A 16855-nucleotide genomic window follows, 5' to 3' on the forward strand; every position below is an offset into this window, starting at 1 on the left:
TCTATCCGCAAGAAAAAAAGTGCACGTGCCAATCGCAAGAAGAATCACGTGCAGACGAATGATCTTATAACACATGCATATTATCCAGGCCTTACATTAGAACGCTTTTTTAGAACGGTATCACGGATATTTGGCCTCGGCTTTCATGGACTTCTACTGAGACCGAAGAGGGAACAACAAGGTTGAGGCGTCTGATCGAGTGATATTGGAAGGTATGTGAAAATCATTGAGTAAATAAGTAATCGAATTTTTCTTGTTGCATCTTGATTACAGTTTAAGAATTCACTGATTTTTCTTAAATAGCAATGCTTATAATCTTTTTTTTTTTCTAAATAAAGATTTAACATTTATTGAATAAATTTATAATTTCATTCGATGATTTTATTTGATGCGCTCGTTTTCGGTGGTTTACTGTGAAATTGACTAAGAAATCAGCGCACATCGCTGATTTTATATCGACCAGACCTTCTGTTTTTCGAGCAGAATCTTGTGTGTGTGTGTGTGTGTGTGTGTGTGTGTGTGCACGTGCCCGCTTCCTTGAAGACAGAATATAGTAGTTTTGAAGAATGACCATGACAACTCATATTTTTGATAACGTAATAGATGACTTATTTGATGATGTGATCTTACAAAAAAATTGCTAGAATATGCTGCTGAAAAAGACAACAAGTCGATCTGAGTTTTTGTCACGATAAATAAATTTGGAAATTGAGTAATCTTGCGGTAGACGGTGATTTCGTAATCCATTCGACGAAAATCATACAAAGATGTGTTGCACATCAAACAGGACGCTTTGTGCATTTCAGAACACGCGATTGCGGGAGGACAGAATAGAGATCATTGACCTTCTCTTATTATAATAAATTTTATAACAGATTTTTAGAGCAAAAAAAATAATTTTGATATTTCTTGTTTTTTGAATTTTATTTTAGTGGCATTTAAATGAATAAGTACTTTATCATAAATTGTTAGGGAAAAAGGAAACTTTATAATTGCATTGTCAAAAATATTTACAATCATGAATTTATTCTTGTGAATAAGCTGAATTCTTGAACCGAAGAGACGAGAACATTTTTCGTTAATAATTAGATATAGATAATAATTTTATTTAAATAATTATAATAAACTTTAAGAAATTGTTATTCTTACATATATTAACATTTGCATTTTATGTAATTTAATATACAGTTTACACATTATATTGGTATAAATTAAATTATTTTTTAGCAATTGTGAGATGCAAAGAGAAATCTGATTATTTAAAACACGTTGCTATAGTCTGGTTTCAGTTTCTTTCGTTTTCTATGAAAAATATCTTTTAAATGACCAACTAAATAATACAAGACGAATATATCAAGATGTTGTACATATATATTACGCAATGTACAGACAAAAGACATTGATGTTTGACCATTAATGCGATTATGCATGCGTACCAGAGAAACATGTAGTGAAGAATACATGATGAGTTTCACGAATCGATGGAAATAAATGCGCAAAAGGCACAGGTTTTCACAATTTTTCATAAAGCTAAACGAATATGTAAATGTTAATGCGCAAGAATCAAAGTTCATACATTATAATAATAACGTAAAGCAAAAAGCCATATATTAATATTGGATCGTTGCAAATAAAATTATAAATGTTGGAAATTTCCAAACGCTTTTACAAAGTAAGTATCTTCTCATGACAATCAATTAATATTATATTTCTAACATTATAAAATTTCTATTAGGATTTAACAAGATTATAATGTAAATATAAATATAAATAAAAAAAAAATTATATATATATATTAGTAGTTAAAATTATAAAAATATAACTTCTCAAAATATTACGAAATGATTTGAATTTATATAAATATTATTAATATGTATTGAATAATTTTTACATGATTGAATACTTTCTAACCATTTTCTAATATGTTTTAACATGTTTTATCTCGCACTTTTACGATTTTATTATACGATTTCAAAGTCTTCGTTTCTGCAAATGGATTTGAAATGTTGAAACGCAATAAATGTAGTTTTGTAGGCGAGAGTGTAACTTCCTGGCATACGAGAATGATTGTTTACGTGCGCACGAATAACTGAGCTGGCTAGTAAGAACATCATAATTGGTGTTCATCCATCAAATCAAAGAAGTCATTGGAGTTACCAGAGCTGTGATATAATGCTCGTCAAGTCGACTAAATGCCTACCAGACATTGATAGATTGTAATTATTGTTTCATCCATTAATTTAAAAAATTAAACATTCAAATCTGTGACAAAAAGAACATAAGTACCGTCATGGTTCGAGAACTTTTTCAAATATTTTCATGCGGATATTATATTAACAAAAAATGGATTTATAAAAGCAAGTTAGAGAAAAAAAGAGAAAGAGTGAGTTAATAAACTTTATTCTTAATTAACTTTAACTTATTTGTATAAATAAACTTTATGATTATTATTATTTTTGTATAAATACATTGGTAGATTATTTTGTTTTAAAAAATTAGAGATAATGTGTTATATATCTTTGTACCAAAATAATATTTTATCAAAATATTTTAAAATTAGTTCTTTTAAAGCACGGTTGTAGTTTTCTACATAAATCAGATTTTTTTTTTCTTTTATATGACATGATATTCTTTATTTCTGTTTGAATTATGTCAGACAAATGTCTTCGTGATTTCAATGTATATCGTAATTGGAAAATTAGTTAAAAATAATATCTCTATAGACTCGTATAGTACCCGTATATACGGGTAAATTTTATCTTGTAAGTAGACTGGAGTGATGTCATATGGCTTATTGTTAGATCTCTCTTGTAATTTATTTTACACAAGCCGAATAATAAAGCGTTTTCTGAAGCAAAAATTTTTTTGTTATGTATATCTCGCGGAATTATTTTTAGCAGCTATCAATTGTCAGAAAACACATGTATGAAGCACGATCGTAATTTCCTGCTTCCACTGACCTAATAATTTCGGCATAACACAAGTGGGCGTTGTACCGCCATTACATTCAGTAAAATAAATTTAGATACGAATCCCACATTGCCAGGGCAAGCGTAATCACTGCTATTGCGATTCTACTTTGATAATACAGAAGACGTAACGTTGACATAGGAGTGTATTTATGTAGTGAGCTAGGTGGCTTCGACCTCGCGCGCCAAGTTGCGCTCAGTGATGATCGGTTTCCTGTGAGAGAACGCAAATACACTAATCGTATCTATTGTGGACACACATTTTAAGGAATATTAATGTTATTTGGCTGGATATAAAAGTCGGAATAAAATTAGCGATTCTCGTTCACTTTGCAAAGGTTATCATCGCCAATATAGTTTTACTGGGTGATTGAAAAATAAAAATCTCTGCTCTGCAAATATGTGAAAAGATATCTTCGTTATGACGTGTGTACGTGTATTTACGTAAGATGATATAATATTTAATATTATTTTTTAAAATATATTAACTTTTTTGTATTTAAGAAATAATTAAAATAATGTGAACTGTATAATAATGTGTTTTTTTTTTCGTCGATTGATCTTTGATACTACATAATATTATAAATCTACTTATTGTTAGATCGCGATCTTTGACATAAATGTCTAAGCATATAACTTTTTATTAGAAGAAATGAATTATTAATAATAACTTATTGTATTTATTACTCGGCACAAGGATAGCGTATCTATTTATCAGAATTCCTGGAAGAAAAGGCGATTTAACTTGAAGATATATAATTGATTGTATTGTATACAATTTTCTTGCGTGTCAGAATTATTATTTTGTTGCTATTATTTTCTTATTTAAAATCTCATGCATGCTGTTCTCAGTCCTTAGTCCTACTGATATTTAATAGCAATTATTACACATATTATATGAACAATAACTGCTATTAAATATCAGTAGAACTAAGGACTGAGAAACAGCATGCATGAGATTTTAAATAAGCAAATAATAGCAATGAAATAATGATTCTAACTTGTGTTATGTGATAACTCATACGTTCCTTCATTCAATAAGTAATAGCACATATACATATATTTGCTAAAAATTATTAAAACGAAATATTTGGCTTCATTATGATTTGTATATAAAAAGGCAGCAAAATACATACGATTATGTAGAATATGTAAATTCTGACTTCCCTAATTATAAACACGATCATTATTTTTGCTTTTTATTCAAACAGGTTATTCAATATTCACTTATTTGAAATATGACTCGCTTTTTAGTATGACTTGCAGGCATAATATGATAATTTCAAATGCCATTTATTTTCTAATTATTTTGTTATCTCAAGATTTTTATTAAAGCTCCTAGTTGATGCTCGTTTGTCATATTATTCTCACGCATAAGTGCGATAACAATCACACTTATGGAATTTAACGCAGTTTAAAGTGACGCAAAATAAAACTGTTGGATGAACGTATTGCCAAATTGTATTTTTATTTGTTTAATATTTATTCCTAGCGCAAAATACGACGGATTCTTCTGTAAAGAATTCACCACAAAGAAATGTCATTCTGTGAATAAATTCTGTGAACAATGTGCATTAAATTGATTTCTGAATAATTAAACTCTATTTGTAACGTTATAAAATATAACTTGGTAATGTAATAGAAGAGTAAAAAGACTTAATGAGAAATTAGACGCGTATAATTTTTATTCTAAAACGCGCATCGAAGATATGCGCAAAGATCGTACGCACAAAAAACAATTGGCTAAATAAACAATTATTTTGATAAATAAACAATGCTAATCTTATTTAATATGTACTAAAAAAAGTGAATTATATCCACATATATATACATATAATTGTGTACAAAAATTACATCTTTATAATTATACATATATATATATATTTTTTTTTTAGCAAGTTGTCATTATCTAATTCTTAATAAATCCACGTATGTGTATGACGTTAAATAATAATAAAAGTACATCCGGATAACTTAAACATGTTATACGCCATTTATACGCCGTTTATACGCCATTACATAAAATGTTTCGAATGATTAATTATTAGTTTAACTTCTTCAATGTCATTAATGAAGTGAAGATGAAATAAATAATGGACTATCCAAAGCAAGAAGAATTTACTACAAATTATTCACGGTTAATGTCTATGTTTACCTACCACATATCTTAAATTATATACGTGTGTGTATATATAATTATTCTTGTTATTGATTTGCAACCCTAAAGTAAAAAATTCTCAAGTTTCTCGTATAAATATCTCCATAATCGTGCTTCGGAAAACACTTAAAAAATAAAAAGATTCAGTAATTTTTCTAAGAATATTCGCTTAAATTTTGCCGAGTTTTATATGAAATACCCTGTATCGTATATATGCACCGTAATTGTTTATAACCTTTGCAGATATAGATTGCCCTTCGGGCAATTCACGTGCAAAATTAGAAAGAACATTGATCATTACGTGGAAACTTTTTGTCGAAATCTTTTTCTCGCTTGGAAATACCGATTAAAAATAATCGATACTTTTGTCATCCGTAATTCTATTGTAAGTTCACAAGAGCGTTCTTTTTTCGCGTTAAACCTCGCATCGCGGTTCAAGAGTGCATCAATGACGCAGTAATGGTTGGGGTTTTCCTCTCGGCATTTATCACCCGATTGTTTAATCCGTAATCCAGGCATCATATGGCACCTGAGCAAAAAGTTTCTCTACAAAAGTCGTCATCACCTGCACCAGCTTCCTCCGCAGATCCGGTTTCATTTCCTTCAACAATTCCTGACTATTGGTATTGATGAAAAGATTAAGCGCCGCCACTGTGTGAAACAAGAAAGTAATATAAGAATATAATTCAAGATTTAAATAAATCTTTTAAATATGAGATTCAAAATTCTTTAAATGCGTTAATAAAAAATATCCTACATATCAATTTTATACATTTATTTAATTATTTATTTGCTCTATTATTTAAATTTAGCTTTATATATTGATCCTTTAATCCTCTGATTCCATTTTTCAATAATCTTTTATCTAGCCAAAGGTATATTTAAATTTTATTTATTATACTACTAGGTTTTATTTATTATTCTATTAGGTCGTAATATTAGCACTTAAGATTATAAAGTTTTTTATTTCATCTTTTAAATGCATACACACTGAAAGTTATTACAGAAATTAGGACTTACGCAATATACTGTTGGTGTCGCGCACATTTTCAACTCCCATTCTGATATTCTGTACGCTAAAGTCCATTTTTAGTTGCTGCAATCTAAGATAACGACGACCTTCATACGCAAATGGCCTTGCTCTGATAAAGACCTTGGCCCTGACACCCTCTAGAAGAAAAGAAAAAATTGGATAAAATTATGACAGATGAAAGAAAAGATGATTTTGTTCAAAGAATTGAAATAAATTTATATAAATTATGACGACTGTATTTTGCTTTAACGATTACCATTAACAATAAATTGTTTAAACAGATTAAATTATTTTGAAAATTAATTTTTAGTACTTTTCCTAAATTACATTAACTATTTGACAACATATAAATGTTCTGTAAATTTAAACAAATGCACTGTGGATTATCAATAAATACTTTTTAAAATATAATAGTAACAAGATTCTTTTTACTACTACGAAAGTATCGTGAAAATATTTAAATAAATATTTCGTGGCTCAGAATTGTACAATCCGATGAAAGATGGAAGCTATAAAATTCGTACATTAAATTGTGTGTGTGTCTTTAAGAAGACGCGAATAACAGTAACTTATTCAAAAGAGAACGTTGCGGTGTCCTTCGTGATTCTTCTTTGAAGAATATTTCTCTTACAATCAAAGAATAAATCGCGTTGTCTTTTACAAGGAATTTAACACTATGATTAACGTAGCAGAGATTCTCATGTATAAGTCATTTAGTACAGCATCAACAAAGCCATAAATGTTATTCAAACTATAAAGGCATTTAAAAGAATAATCTGTAATTTATAAAAAATTTATGTATTCTTACATAAAGCCTTAGAATGCAATTCTCATTATTTTTCAATTGTTATAATTACACATGGATGCTTCATGTAATAACACTTTCAACTAATTGCGTGTTTGGAATAAAACATTGTTTTTAATACACATTGAAAATTGCTCAGATATACGTATACACAATCTGCAATTATGTTTGAATACAGTTGATTGATGATACATATGGCATTTATCGCGGCAAGTGGAGTTTTTTGACAATAAATATACACTGCTCAAAGTGAAAGTTACCACTATCACGACATACTTGCATCTCAATGCCATTTCACTTGGTCGAAGATTCATTGAAAAAACATCATGTACTTCTTGCAGTGCTTTCTTCTTTCTCACACGGGCTGCAATAACAACCTCTTGAGACGATAAGTATACGGTAACGCAATAGATAGATTACGCTTACTGATTAGCAAAGATTAATTAGTTATATATTTTTTCAGCGGACTTACCGTATTCGCCCCAATAATCCCCGGCGCCGCTAGCTTGCACCAAGATCAAGGTTCCGCTGGACCGGTATCTCGCGGCCGCTCTAATTCTGGGAATGCTAAAGGCCAATTGCAATTGCACCTCGTCGTCGGTCATTCTGGTCCTGAGGCCAGTTATTCGCAGAGCGGAGACTCCTCTCGCGGTGATATTCCTGAATTGCCCCTTGTAGCCATTCGGGCCGCCGCCGAGCGCGATATGCAACTCGTCCAGAATAATTGGCTCTACTTCTGGATAACCCAGTTGCGGTAGACCTGCAATTGCAACATAGTTAGAACGTCGTAATAACATCACCGCAAATGACGCAAATTCTTTCAGTGCAATAAATTTTGTATAATTTCTTTGAAAATTGTTATTTTTCAAGAATTTGTTTGACACTTTGTATGTGTTGATTCAGTTTGATAATAACGCAATGACACTATTAAATCGGATTCCATTTTAATTTGCAGATTAGATTGCAATATTAATCCTGCGGTTTACTTAATTGTCTTTGTAATCCATTTGAAAAGTTTATGGCGTCCAAAAATAATTTCTGTAATTTTCCACTCGCTAAAATATTTGAAGAAAGCTATTACTCCAGGTGTGTTGAAGCAATATCAAACAATACGAGTGGAATGTAGGACACTGGGTGACCATTCGAATACACCGTTATAACGTTCTGCGATCGTTAACAAAACCACGTGGTTACGGAACCGGTTCGCTCCAAGACTTTCAACTTTCAATTTATTTACAAATCATATACGTTGTTATACATTTATCTCAAAAAGCGCTTCTTTGATTACAGTATGTCAAAAATTGCTTGTTCAGAAGCGAGAATACACTACAATATGATGTACTATTCAAATTTATTTTTATATTAATTATTATAAGACGGTGATATCATAAGTTAATAATTTTGATTATTCACTTATATATTTTATTTGCGTTTACTACAGATTTTTCAATCTTAGCTAGAAGTATGTATACATGTTACAGTTAAAAAAATAACATTGTTACGTTTCTTTTTATAATCAATTGAGAAATGCTTGTATACTTATATATTTCGAACAGCATAATTTTCTAAATAAAGACATAATTTTTTTCTTATTCAATGAAAAAACTTAATCAGAACTATTTATTATATCAATATTTCTTTACACTGATTATTTCAAATAACAGAAAAATTATTTGTTTAGTTTATTTGACTTTTCAACTATATTTTATTAAAAATACGTTTAATATTTTTATTAAAAATATTAAACGTGACAATAATAGAGAGTTTGCACAATTTATAAATATTCTCAACAGCGCGGAGTAAAGAAGTGGTCAAGCAATGTACTTCGCGACGAACCGCAAATTCCTATTATCTGCTGAGACTTCTCTTAAACATGGCAAGAAACGGTAAATTACGCTATATTTCAACTCTCCCAAGGTTAGGTTTTTCAAGACATACCAATTATTAATTACAATGAACATAAATACCATTAAATAGGAATGAAACTAATAAAAAGATTTTAATTATCGTAATACTGTAATGTTTAATTTATAGGTTCTCTTTCTCTTTATTATAATTATTAATTTTATTTTTTTCTATATTAAATTATTGTTACTAAAGAAAACTAAGTACAATCGAAATGTAAATACAATTGTATTTACTATTTTAAATCAACATTCTTTTAATTTGCTCGTATCTTAGCCGTTGACCTTCTTACACAACTTTGCTTATAAAGAGCGTTGACTTCTCATCAAAGGATTTTAATTTCATCATACAGCTTTAATATTACAAATCTCTTTTTTTTAAGTCATAAATTAAATAAGATCTTTTAACATATGGAATATATAATCATTAAAAAGTTAGAAAGACGTTTTAGAAATCGGATGGTATTTATAATACGATATGTGTCGTAACAACAAATAATGTTATAGGTGTAATAAAAATTACATAAGAAATAGAAACTTTAAGATAACTTCAAGATATGTAAATTATTTTAGGTTCTTGATATCTCACCTTGACGAAAGCGTTCGACAAGTGTATTGGCCGTTCGAGCGAGGCAGGCTTCCAATTTCGGATCGCTCCTGGAGCAAGGCTCTAAAAACTCTAGGCCCCTGTATATTCCGATGGCCTGGGCCCCGATCAGCAGCGAGCACGCATAGCACAGTAGTACAGCATTCCTCATCTCTGGCAGCTTGCTTTTTTCGTCTTTCCTTTCTTCGTTATCGACTGGTATATCTATCGACGCACTCCGTGGAACGATCAGGTTTCTCGACGAGGAATGATCGACTGGCAGGGATGCGCCTGGCCTTATAGGCCACCTTGACATTGCCCCCGCTATGCCGGCCCCGAGGACGAAGAAGACGAAGAGTATCGAACCTTAAGCGGGACATCGAATCAGTGCGTACTCTTTATCTTTTTAACTTCTACAATGTGCAGACGCAAAAGAAATTGCATGATAATAAGAGTGCGGGTATGTATTACACACAAGATGGCACAGAGTGCTTTTAAATTATAAATGTTTAAAATTTTGAAAGAAAAATAAAATGTCTTTTTACAATTTTATACACATTTCTTATTATTTTAATAACAACACCCGGATTTTTTAAATTGTGATATCTATTTTTTATTTAAATAAATTTTAATTAAGTCAGTTCTTGAATAGCGTGGGACGACAAACGCAGTAATGCCAATGTCATTATAGATTTCGCCAATCAACTTTCTTAGATGTAAAAAGGCGAAGGAAGCGGCGCAAATTTCATGAAAGGTTCTTTATAACTTTTACCAACGTTAATTTTAAACTAACCACAGTAAACTATGCTATAAGGTTCCTCCAATGAGCAGCCCAGGAGCCAATGAAGTAGACGAAGAAACCATTGATTAATTTGTGCTCTTACTTTCCCAATAATTGCCGACATTTGTTTATAACTTTCTTCTTTTATCTGGCAATTTTAAAGTGGCACACGTTTAATGATTGGAAAGGGCACAGAAAAAGCGATTTTCTTCGCTAATAATTAGCAAATCGGATAATTAGGCAAATCAAATACATCACGTATGTTAAATAATAAATATTCGAAATATATCAAATTCGATTTAATATTGATGCAACTAACTGGTTCATTAAATTGCGCAATTTAAGTATGTAAACTGTAAATGTATGTATGACGCGTTGACTGAATTCGAAAGGTAACGATTGAATGATAACAGTTAAATCTGTCTAGACTGCAATATCGATATAATTACATAAAAATGGGTGACGAGTAAGACGGGGGAAAGAAAGCGTTTGACAGACGTCAGAGTGGACGTCATACAATAGCCGAAAGGAGAGTAGGAGAATGTTAAGCACCGTTAATCACCTTGGTCACGTTCATTTTAAGTCACGTTTCCGACTTGCTCACGCACATGTTCGCGGAAGATCGTCGTCAATCGCCGGTCACACTTCCTGCCTTTAAACGTGAGAAAAAAACGAAATCGAAGGGCTGATCTACAAACTAACCCCGGGAAGCGAAACTCGTAGCAGGTAACAAAAGTTATTTATTGCATGCACATGTTATTATATTTTCGTAAGTTTATTACGCACAATATGGTATTTACAATCTTACAATGTTATAACACTTATGCATTTTTTTTTATATCACATTAAATCAGTACTTTCAATAAAAGCATAGATTAAAATTATTTCAAGACTTCTTTTACAAACGGATCTTTTAGACTTACTTTCAGACAAGAAAGGTCATGCATAAGAGTTAAGATTCACTGCACTGCAGTCAGCCCGTTTATTTGTTCGTGCGCAATGTGTACGCATGCATTTCGCACTGAATACTGCGAATCTGAAGAGATAAGGTTTGCATTTATAAAAATAATCAGCGTTAAATGACATAAAGATGATACCAGTTCAGCCGATGTAAATTTGATTCGCTTATTGATCAAAATTAATTAATGATCAATACGAATCAATGTTCTTCGATTTAATGTCTCGATCGCGACGAAGTTTCCATGTGTTCTGTAAGAATGCAGGTTCGAAGACCTTTCTTCAAGGCGAGCAGCTGTCGGGAACAAAAAACCCACTCTGTTTTGCTATCAGAACGCTTGGCATTCCTCATAGCAAGAAGATGAACCATACATGACAGCATGCAGGGAACATAATATATTAAATTAATAAGAGGCATTAATTCAGGTTAAATGACTTGATAAATTACTCGTAATGTAACATGTAATAAAATACACAGGTGCGGATAGATCGTAAAAAAAGGGGGAAAGTATATATTTACTTAACGTAATATGCCACACATATATCTTACGTGCTAATTCATGTACAATTCATACACAATGATGAAAATGATTAAGTAAACGTATAACAAGAGTAGCGTGAAATTTATTCTGGATAAATTTCATTCTCTTGTAATGGTTTGATAGACACATTGCTTACAAACTGACGAGTACACTTCTTAGGGCCGATTGTTCCAACCTGTTGGTAAGCTAACTAATAGTTAAATCATATGTCTATCTTTGTCTAATTTAAAGGAAAAACAAAGACATATATACGATTTAACTGTTAGTTTACCAGGTTGGAACAACCTTTGTTCATTTGTTTACTGATTGAGAAATTGATTTACCTTTATCGATTCAATTGCAGCATACTTTAAAGTTATAATCAATTTAATTTGCGAATGGCTTTGATTTAAAAATCTACTCAAAGGGAAAATTACGGAAGGTAATTGAGGGACGGCTTTGATTTAAAAATCTGCTCAAAGGGAAAATTACGAAAGGCGTTATCGAAGATCTCTGTGAAAGCGGTCGAAACGAATTCGTTAACTAGGCCCCTCGTCAGTACGAAACCCGGCTGCCACGTATAATTAATTATTTTATCGAGGATATTCTCTAAGAATTGCTTGCCAAATAGAAGATTTGTAATGTGAAGCTCTAAGTTGTTGATTGATTGGACGTCCATTTGAGACCGCAATTTCTGTCCCGGCAACTTGGTCACGGTGGTCGTTTGTATGAGATCATCTACAATAAGGAAAAATTGTAAGGCAAATAAACGCTTTAATATTTCTGCTTTTTTTTTCACCGCAGCCATATTAATATCTATAACATTAGTGGCAAAATATCGTATTTTCTTACATTGTACACCAGATTTACAATAAATTTAGTAATCGAATGCGAATTTGCTAATAGCACTTACACAAAGCGAGCGTGAATTTTCCTCTAGTGGTTATAGCGGAGCTGAAGAATTTTCCTTTAAATTCGTAATTACCCGCCAGCCTTTTCTCTGGGAAACTTTGCGTGTACACAACCTAATTGATGCAATGTTTTGTTTAGTTATTTCGTCACCCATCATATTACTTCCACTTACATTTTCCATAATAAAAGTTAAATGTCATGTACAGAAGATAATATGCAATTAATATATGCCATTAATATATTTTTATGTTTAATATAAGGTATAAAGCCCATTCTACAATAGCCGTAAAAGTATGCGTTAAGACGTAAGCAGTAAAAATTGATCAACTACAGTCGATCATTCTTGGATTGTAAAAATCCCATTAGTCAATAGCTTACTGCTTACGTCTTAACGCATACTTTTACGGCTATTGTAGAATGGGCTTAAGACAGATTCTACTCCGACGACATAAAATTACGTATACATAATGCATGAATGTAAAATAAGTACACAATGTTACGTTAATCGAATATCTAACGTATAATTATATCGACGGACAGTGCATGTACCTTGTAATTTCTCAGATCGGAAACGAATTTTGTCACTTTGCTGTTAGACCATCCAGTCTCGGTGACATTTCGAAGGGTTAAAGTAAAGCCGAAATTCGGTACCCCTCTTACAGCCGTTATCTCTCTGGCAAAGAAGGGATCAAATGGAAGCACATTGTATTTCGGTAAACCGGTTTTGAAGTAAGGATTTAACTTATTTAATCCCTCTCGCACGCAGACGTCAAAACCTGGTACGTTGGGGTAACAATTCTTAAAGTTGTCCTCTAAAAACAACAACACATAATTAATAATCCATCTTAAATATATACATTATGAAAAAAGATTGAGCAAGGAGTATCTGTGACGATTAATTACAATATGTTAAAGTTAATATCTCTCTCGATATATATTTTTATACAATTTTACTCTAATTAAAACAAAATAGAAAATTATACAAAACTCAAGCTATTTATGACCGCCATTTATAACAGCTGAATTAAATTAGTGGATATGTGTGATGTTTAAGAATTATTGTAAAAATACGTTTTAACATTGAATGTTAATATATTACGTATTAACATTGAATGCACACACGTAATCGCACATAATATAACTTTCACTTCCAGGTATTCCGGTTTTGATAGTACCATGCATTCCTTAAGAACATCTCACGCATGTACTTCGCATTCTATTACAAAATGGGAGATAATACATTATGTAATATATCAACAAATAGATTGCATGTCTATTTTTGCTAGAAGGTGTATTTTTGCATATTTCACTCTAAATAGCCATTAAATTATATTATTTTAATTACTTTGTCATTGTTCAAAACAAAAACGCAATGATATACGCGTTACGTTCTTTTTATAGTTTATAATAAGCACGAATTTACAAAGGGAAGAAAGAGATTTTCTTTTCTTCCTCCTCTTCTTTAAAGATTCAAAAACATTGGAAAATTTTTGTAATTGACTATTTCCGTTTAACATATTCATTTCTTTAAAGATTAGCATTAAAGTCAAAATTTGCAATCTCTAAATTTTATGTATTATCGAAATATACAATGATGAAAGTGAATATAGGATACAGCTAAAAAAAAACTAACTGCGTCATGAGAAAAGAGTAACAATATAATTTAATTTCACGTATTACTTTGAGTGCGCATTTATATGGTTCAAACAGAGTAATTAACCTTTAACTCTTTAGTGAAAGTTAATATATTTCGTAATATTTCATATCAATAACTTTGCCCGCCACTCCTTTTGAAAATATTTGACTAATCAATTCTTAACTTGATATATGTGATGTATATAAGTATAATAAAAATTTTGATTATATAAGTATAATAAAAATTGTCGAGAGAAATTTGAAGAGAAATTTTTCAGAGTGCGTCGTATCAAACATCTTGCGAATTCTGTTGGACCGTTACGAATCTGTTGACTTCACTGTGAATGCTGCGCTTTTCTTATACCGAGAGAACACCGAGCATTGAAATGACCGGCGCGGCCGCGGCGTCGGAGTTCACTGCACGTGCAGTCGTTGAAGTCACCGAGAATTACTTACCGAAATCGCCAGCAACTGTGACGCGCAACAGTAGCGCAAGCAAAAAAGCTCTTAGCTGCATCTCTTCGTTTTCTCTTTCACTCTTTCTCCGTTCGATAAATCTGAAGTACGCAAAATAAAAACACCTTGATACTTATCGAACGATAGGCGATTCACTTGTAGTATTACGCGGAGGAGCGCGTACCACGCACTTTCACTGTTTGCGATACATCTGAGAGGAGGGTTAGCGTACTGCTTCCGAGTCGTGAAATTTTGGTGGAGATTTTACGTAATTTCATCGGCGAAAACATCAGGGAGAAGGGCGTCGTATGGTATTCGAGTGGGAGCAAGAAATATCGTGAGAAGCTCTCTTTCTTTCCTGCTGCTTCAACATTTGGACCAGTTTCTTCGTGCGCTAACGTTACAAGAGAGAAAACGCGTGTTGTGCAGCTGATTACCTAACGTTACATCGCGCGGTTAAAGGCGGAACAATTCGCAATCGGTTATGGAATAGCACCTACAGCCTTTCGATACACGTGTTGAACTCAAAATGTTTTTTACTACTATACTTAAGATTTATATTTACTAAATATTGTCCGTTTTCTAAGCTTCTATGTACAAAATACATCTAAATTAAATATTAAACAATTTATCTAAAATAGAAAATTATTTATACTTTTTTAAAAAATATATAAATTTAATGTCGTTAGAAGCATGCATGGTTCAAATTTTCTGATATTTTAATTTTATTAATAACCGATAAACACGGTTTATCGATTTTCTAAACTATATGTAAACTGAGTCTTCTTAGATTCGGGTTTAAAACAAACGCACTTGATTATTTTTACATTATTTGTGATTACACAAATGAATTACATTATATAATTAAAACTTTTAGCACACAAAGAAATAAATCTACTTTCCGAACATTTATTAATTTTAATTAAAAAAAAAACTAACTGATTAACAATCTTTTTTAATGTCAATTGTTGTTTCCACTGTGAAAACACTCACTCTAGTGAATATTTTAAATACGTGTTTAGTTTTTGTGTAATTGTAAAACACATAAAAATAATATAAATTTTTCTATTTAAATTATATTGTATATTTTTATATTGTAATTTTAATAAATATTACTGCCCAACATTATGTGTTGTGATTAATTTGGCGCCCAGTTTCCCATTTTTTGAGATTTCTAAATCGAATAATTAATTTGCATATTTGAATAATTTCTCAATTCATCAAAATTTAAATTGATTGTCTATTCAAATTTTAAATAATGCGACTTGAAGAGATAATAATTTTACATAATTTATACATTAAATTCTAATAAAATTTATGTAGCTTTTCTATACAGTTTTTATATAGCTATTTATATAGCTTTAGCCTTATTAGCTATTTGCTTACCTAAGTTTTTAATGCGAAGCTCGAAAATACCGCAGATGTTGACTCAGCAAGGAGAGACACCAGACTTGGCATCGTTTTCGCTTATCCAACTTGATCTGATATAAAAGAACGAACTCTCAAAAAATGCAAAACAACGAAGAGAAATACTAGTTCTTTCAAGAGATCGTTAATTATGAATGTCTATCAGACAGACGAGACATTATACGAATCATATGTGCAAATAAACGAACGCGTTTCTAGATGACGTCTCAAGAACGTTTTTTAAAGATATTTTTAAAACTTTACCAAAACACGTTTTCAAGATTTACACAAACTTTACACGAAAAACATTTTCAAATTTTCTGAAAATTCATTTGAGTTAAATTTTATAAGATATTTTTTTGAAGCATGTACAGTTATTTATGTTATAATTGTTATTAACTGTAATATTGATTTAAATATAATATGGCCATTCTAATTACAATATAGCTTATAAAAATGTTCGCTATTGGTTAAAATTTGGCACTCTAATATTTTTTATTATTCAATGTCACTACGACATAATTAAGGTTTATAGTTTATAAAAAAGTATTTTTTTTATTCGAGATTTAAATAAATTAACTTCTACATTTTTTGCGTAGATGATTCAGTAAGGAGGAACGTTTAGCCAAGAAACATGATATTATGTCATATTTGTCAAGTGCTTATTTTGCCAAGAAGGAATGTTTACTACTGTTATATTGTGTCCTCGTGTTTTTTTCATGCTAAAATGT

The 16855-nt window shown here is 31.0% G+C and overlaps 2 protein-coding genes and 1 long non-coding RNA gene across 6 annotated transcripts; 1 reads left to right on the plus strand and 2 right to left on the minus strand.

The window, feature by feature from the left end:
- Window positions 1–43: 43 nt before the first annotated feature.
- On the plus strand, window positions 44–9465 carry LOC139819892 (uncharacterized). Of its 3 annotated transcripts, XR_011733842.1 has the most exons (5): window positions 44–1672; window positions 2027–3413; window positions 7307–7364; window positions 7429–7719; window positions 8759–9465. It is a non-coding gene; the product is annotated as an uncharacterized lncRNA (long non-coding RNA). The 3 variants fall into 3 exon arrangements; XR_011733841.1 differs by lacking the exon at window positions 2027–3413 and having other exon boundaries at window positions 44–212; XR_011733840.1 differs by lacking the exon at window positions 2027–3413 and having other exon boundaries at window positions 44–212; window positions 7307–7719.
- On the minus strand, window positions 3440–10896 carry Jhbp2 (Juvenile hormone binding protein 2). 2 transcript variants are annotated; one of them, XM_071789648.1, is made up of 5 exons: window positions 10799–10896; window positions 9459–9821; window positions 7438–7725; window positions 6148–6297; window positions 3440–5778 (listed from the first exon to the last, which is right to left on the minus strand). In XM_071789648.1, the coding sequence occupies exons 2-5, from the start codon at window positions 9769–9771 to the stop codon at window positions 5627–5629; spliced, it is 903 nt and encodes a 300-aa protein (XP_071645749.1). In that variant the 5' UTR covers window positions 9772–9821; window positions 10799–10896; the 3' UTR covers window positions 3440–5626. The 2 variants fall into 2 exon arrangements, with proteins under 2 accessions (XP_071645749.1, XP_071645748.1); XM_071789647.1 differs by lacking the exon at window positions 10799–10896 and having other exon boundaries at window positions 9459–10770.
- Window positions 10897–11279: 383 nt separating this feature from the next.
- On the minus strand, window positions 11280–15682 carry Jhbp16 (Juvenile hormone binding protein 16). Its single transcript, XM_071791110.1, has 4 exons — window positions 14718–15682; window positions 13176–13438; window positions 12628–12739; window positions 11280–12452 (listed from the first exon to the last, which is right to left on the minus strand). The coding sequence occupies exons 1-4, from the start codon at window positions 14776–14778 to the stop codon at window positions 12148–12150; spliced, it is 741 nt and encodes a 246-aa protein (XP_071647211.1). The 5' UTR covers window positions 14779–15682; the 3' UTR covers window positions 11280–12147.
- Window positions 15683–16855: the final 1173 nt, after the last annotated feature.

The sequence above is a fragment of the Temnothorax longispinosus genome, chromosome 10, assembly GCF_030848805.1.
Source record: "Temnothorax longispinosus isolate EJ_2023e chromosome 10, Tlon_JGU_v1, whole genome shotgun sequence".
Lineage (NCBI taxonomy): Eukaryota > Metazoa > Arthropoda > Insecta > Hymenoptera > Formicidae > Temnothorax > Temnothorax longispinosus.

Coding starts and splice junctions, on each gene's coding strand:
- Jhbp2 (XM_071789648.1), bottom strand. CDS start 9,771: ATGTCAAGGTGGCCTATAAGGCCAGGCGCATCCCTGCCAGTCGATCAT. Junction 7,726..9,458: donor TGTCGAACGCTTTCGTCAAG/GTGAGATATCAA, acceptor TTGCAATTGCAG/GTCTACCGCAACTGGGTTAT. Junction 6,298..7,437: donor GGATTATTGGGGCGAATACG/GTAAGTCCGCTG, acceptor CTTTTCTTCTAG/AGGGTGTCAGGGCCAAGGTC.
- Jhbp16 (XM_071791110.1), bottom strand. CDS start 14,778: ATGCAGCTAAGAGCTTTTTTGCTTGCGCTACTGTTGCGCGTCACAGTT. Junction 13,439..14,717: donor CACAGTTGCTGGCGATTTCG/GTAAGTAATTCT, acceptor TGTTGTTTTTAG/AGGACAACTTTAAGAATTGT. Junction 12,740..13,175: donor CCGATCTGAGAAATTACAAG/GTACATGCACTG, acceptor TGCATCAATTAG/GTTGTGTACACGCAAAGTTT.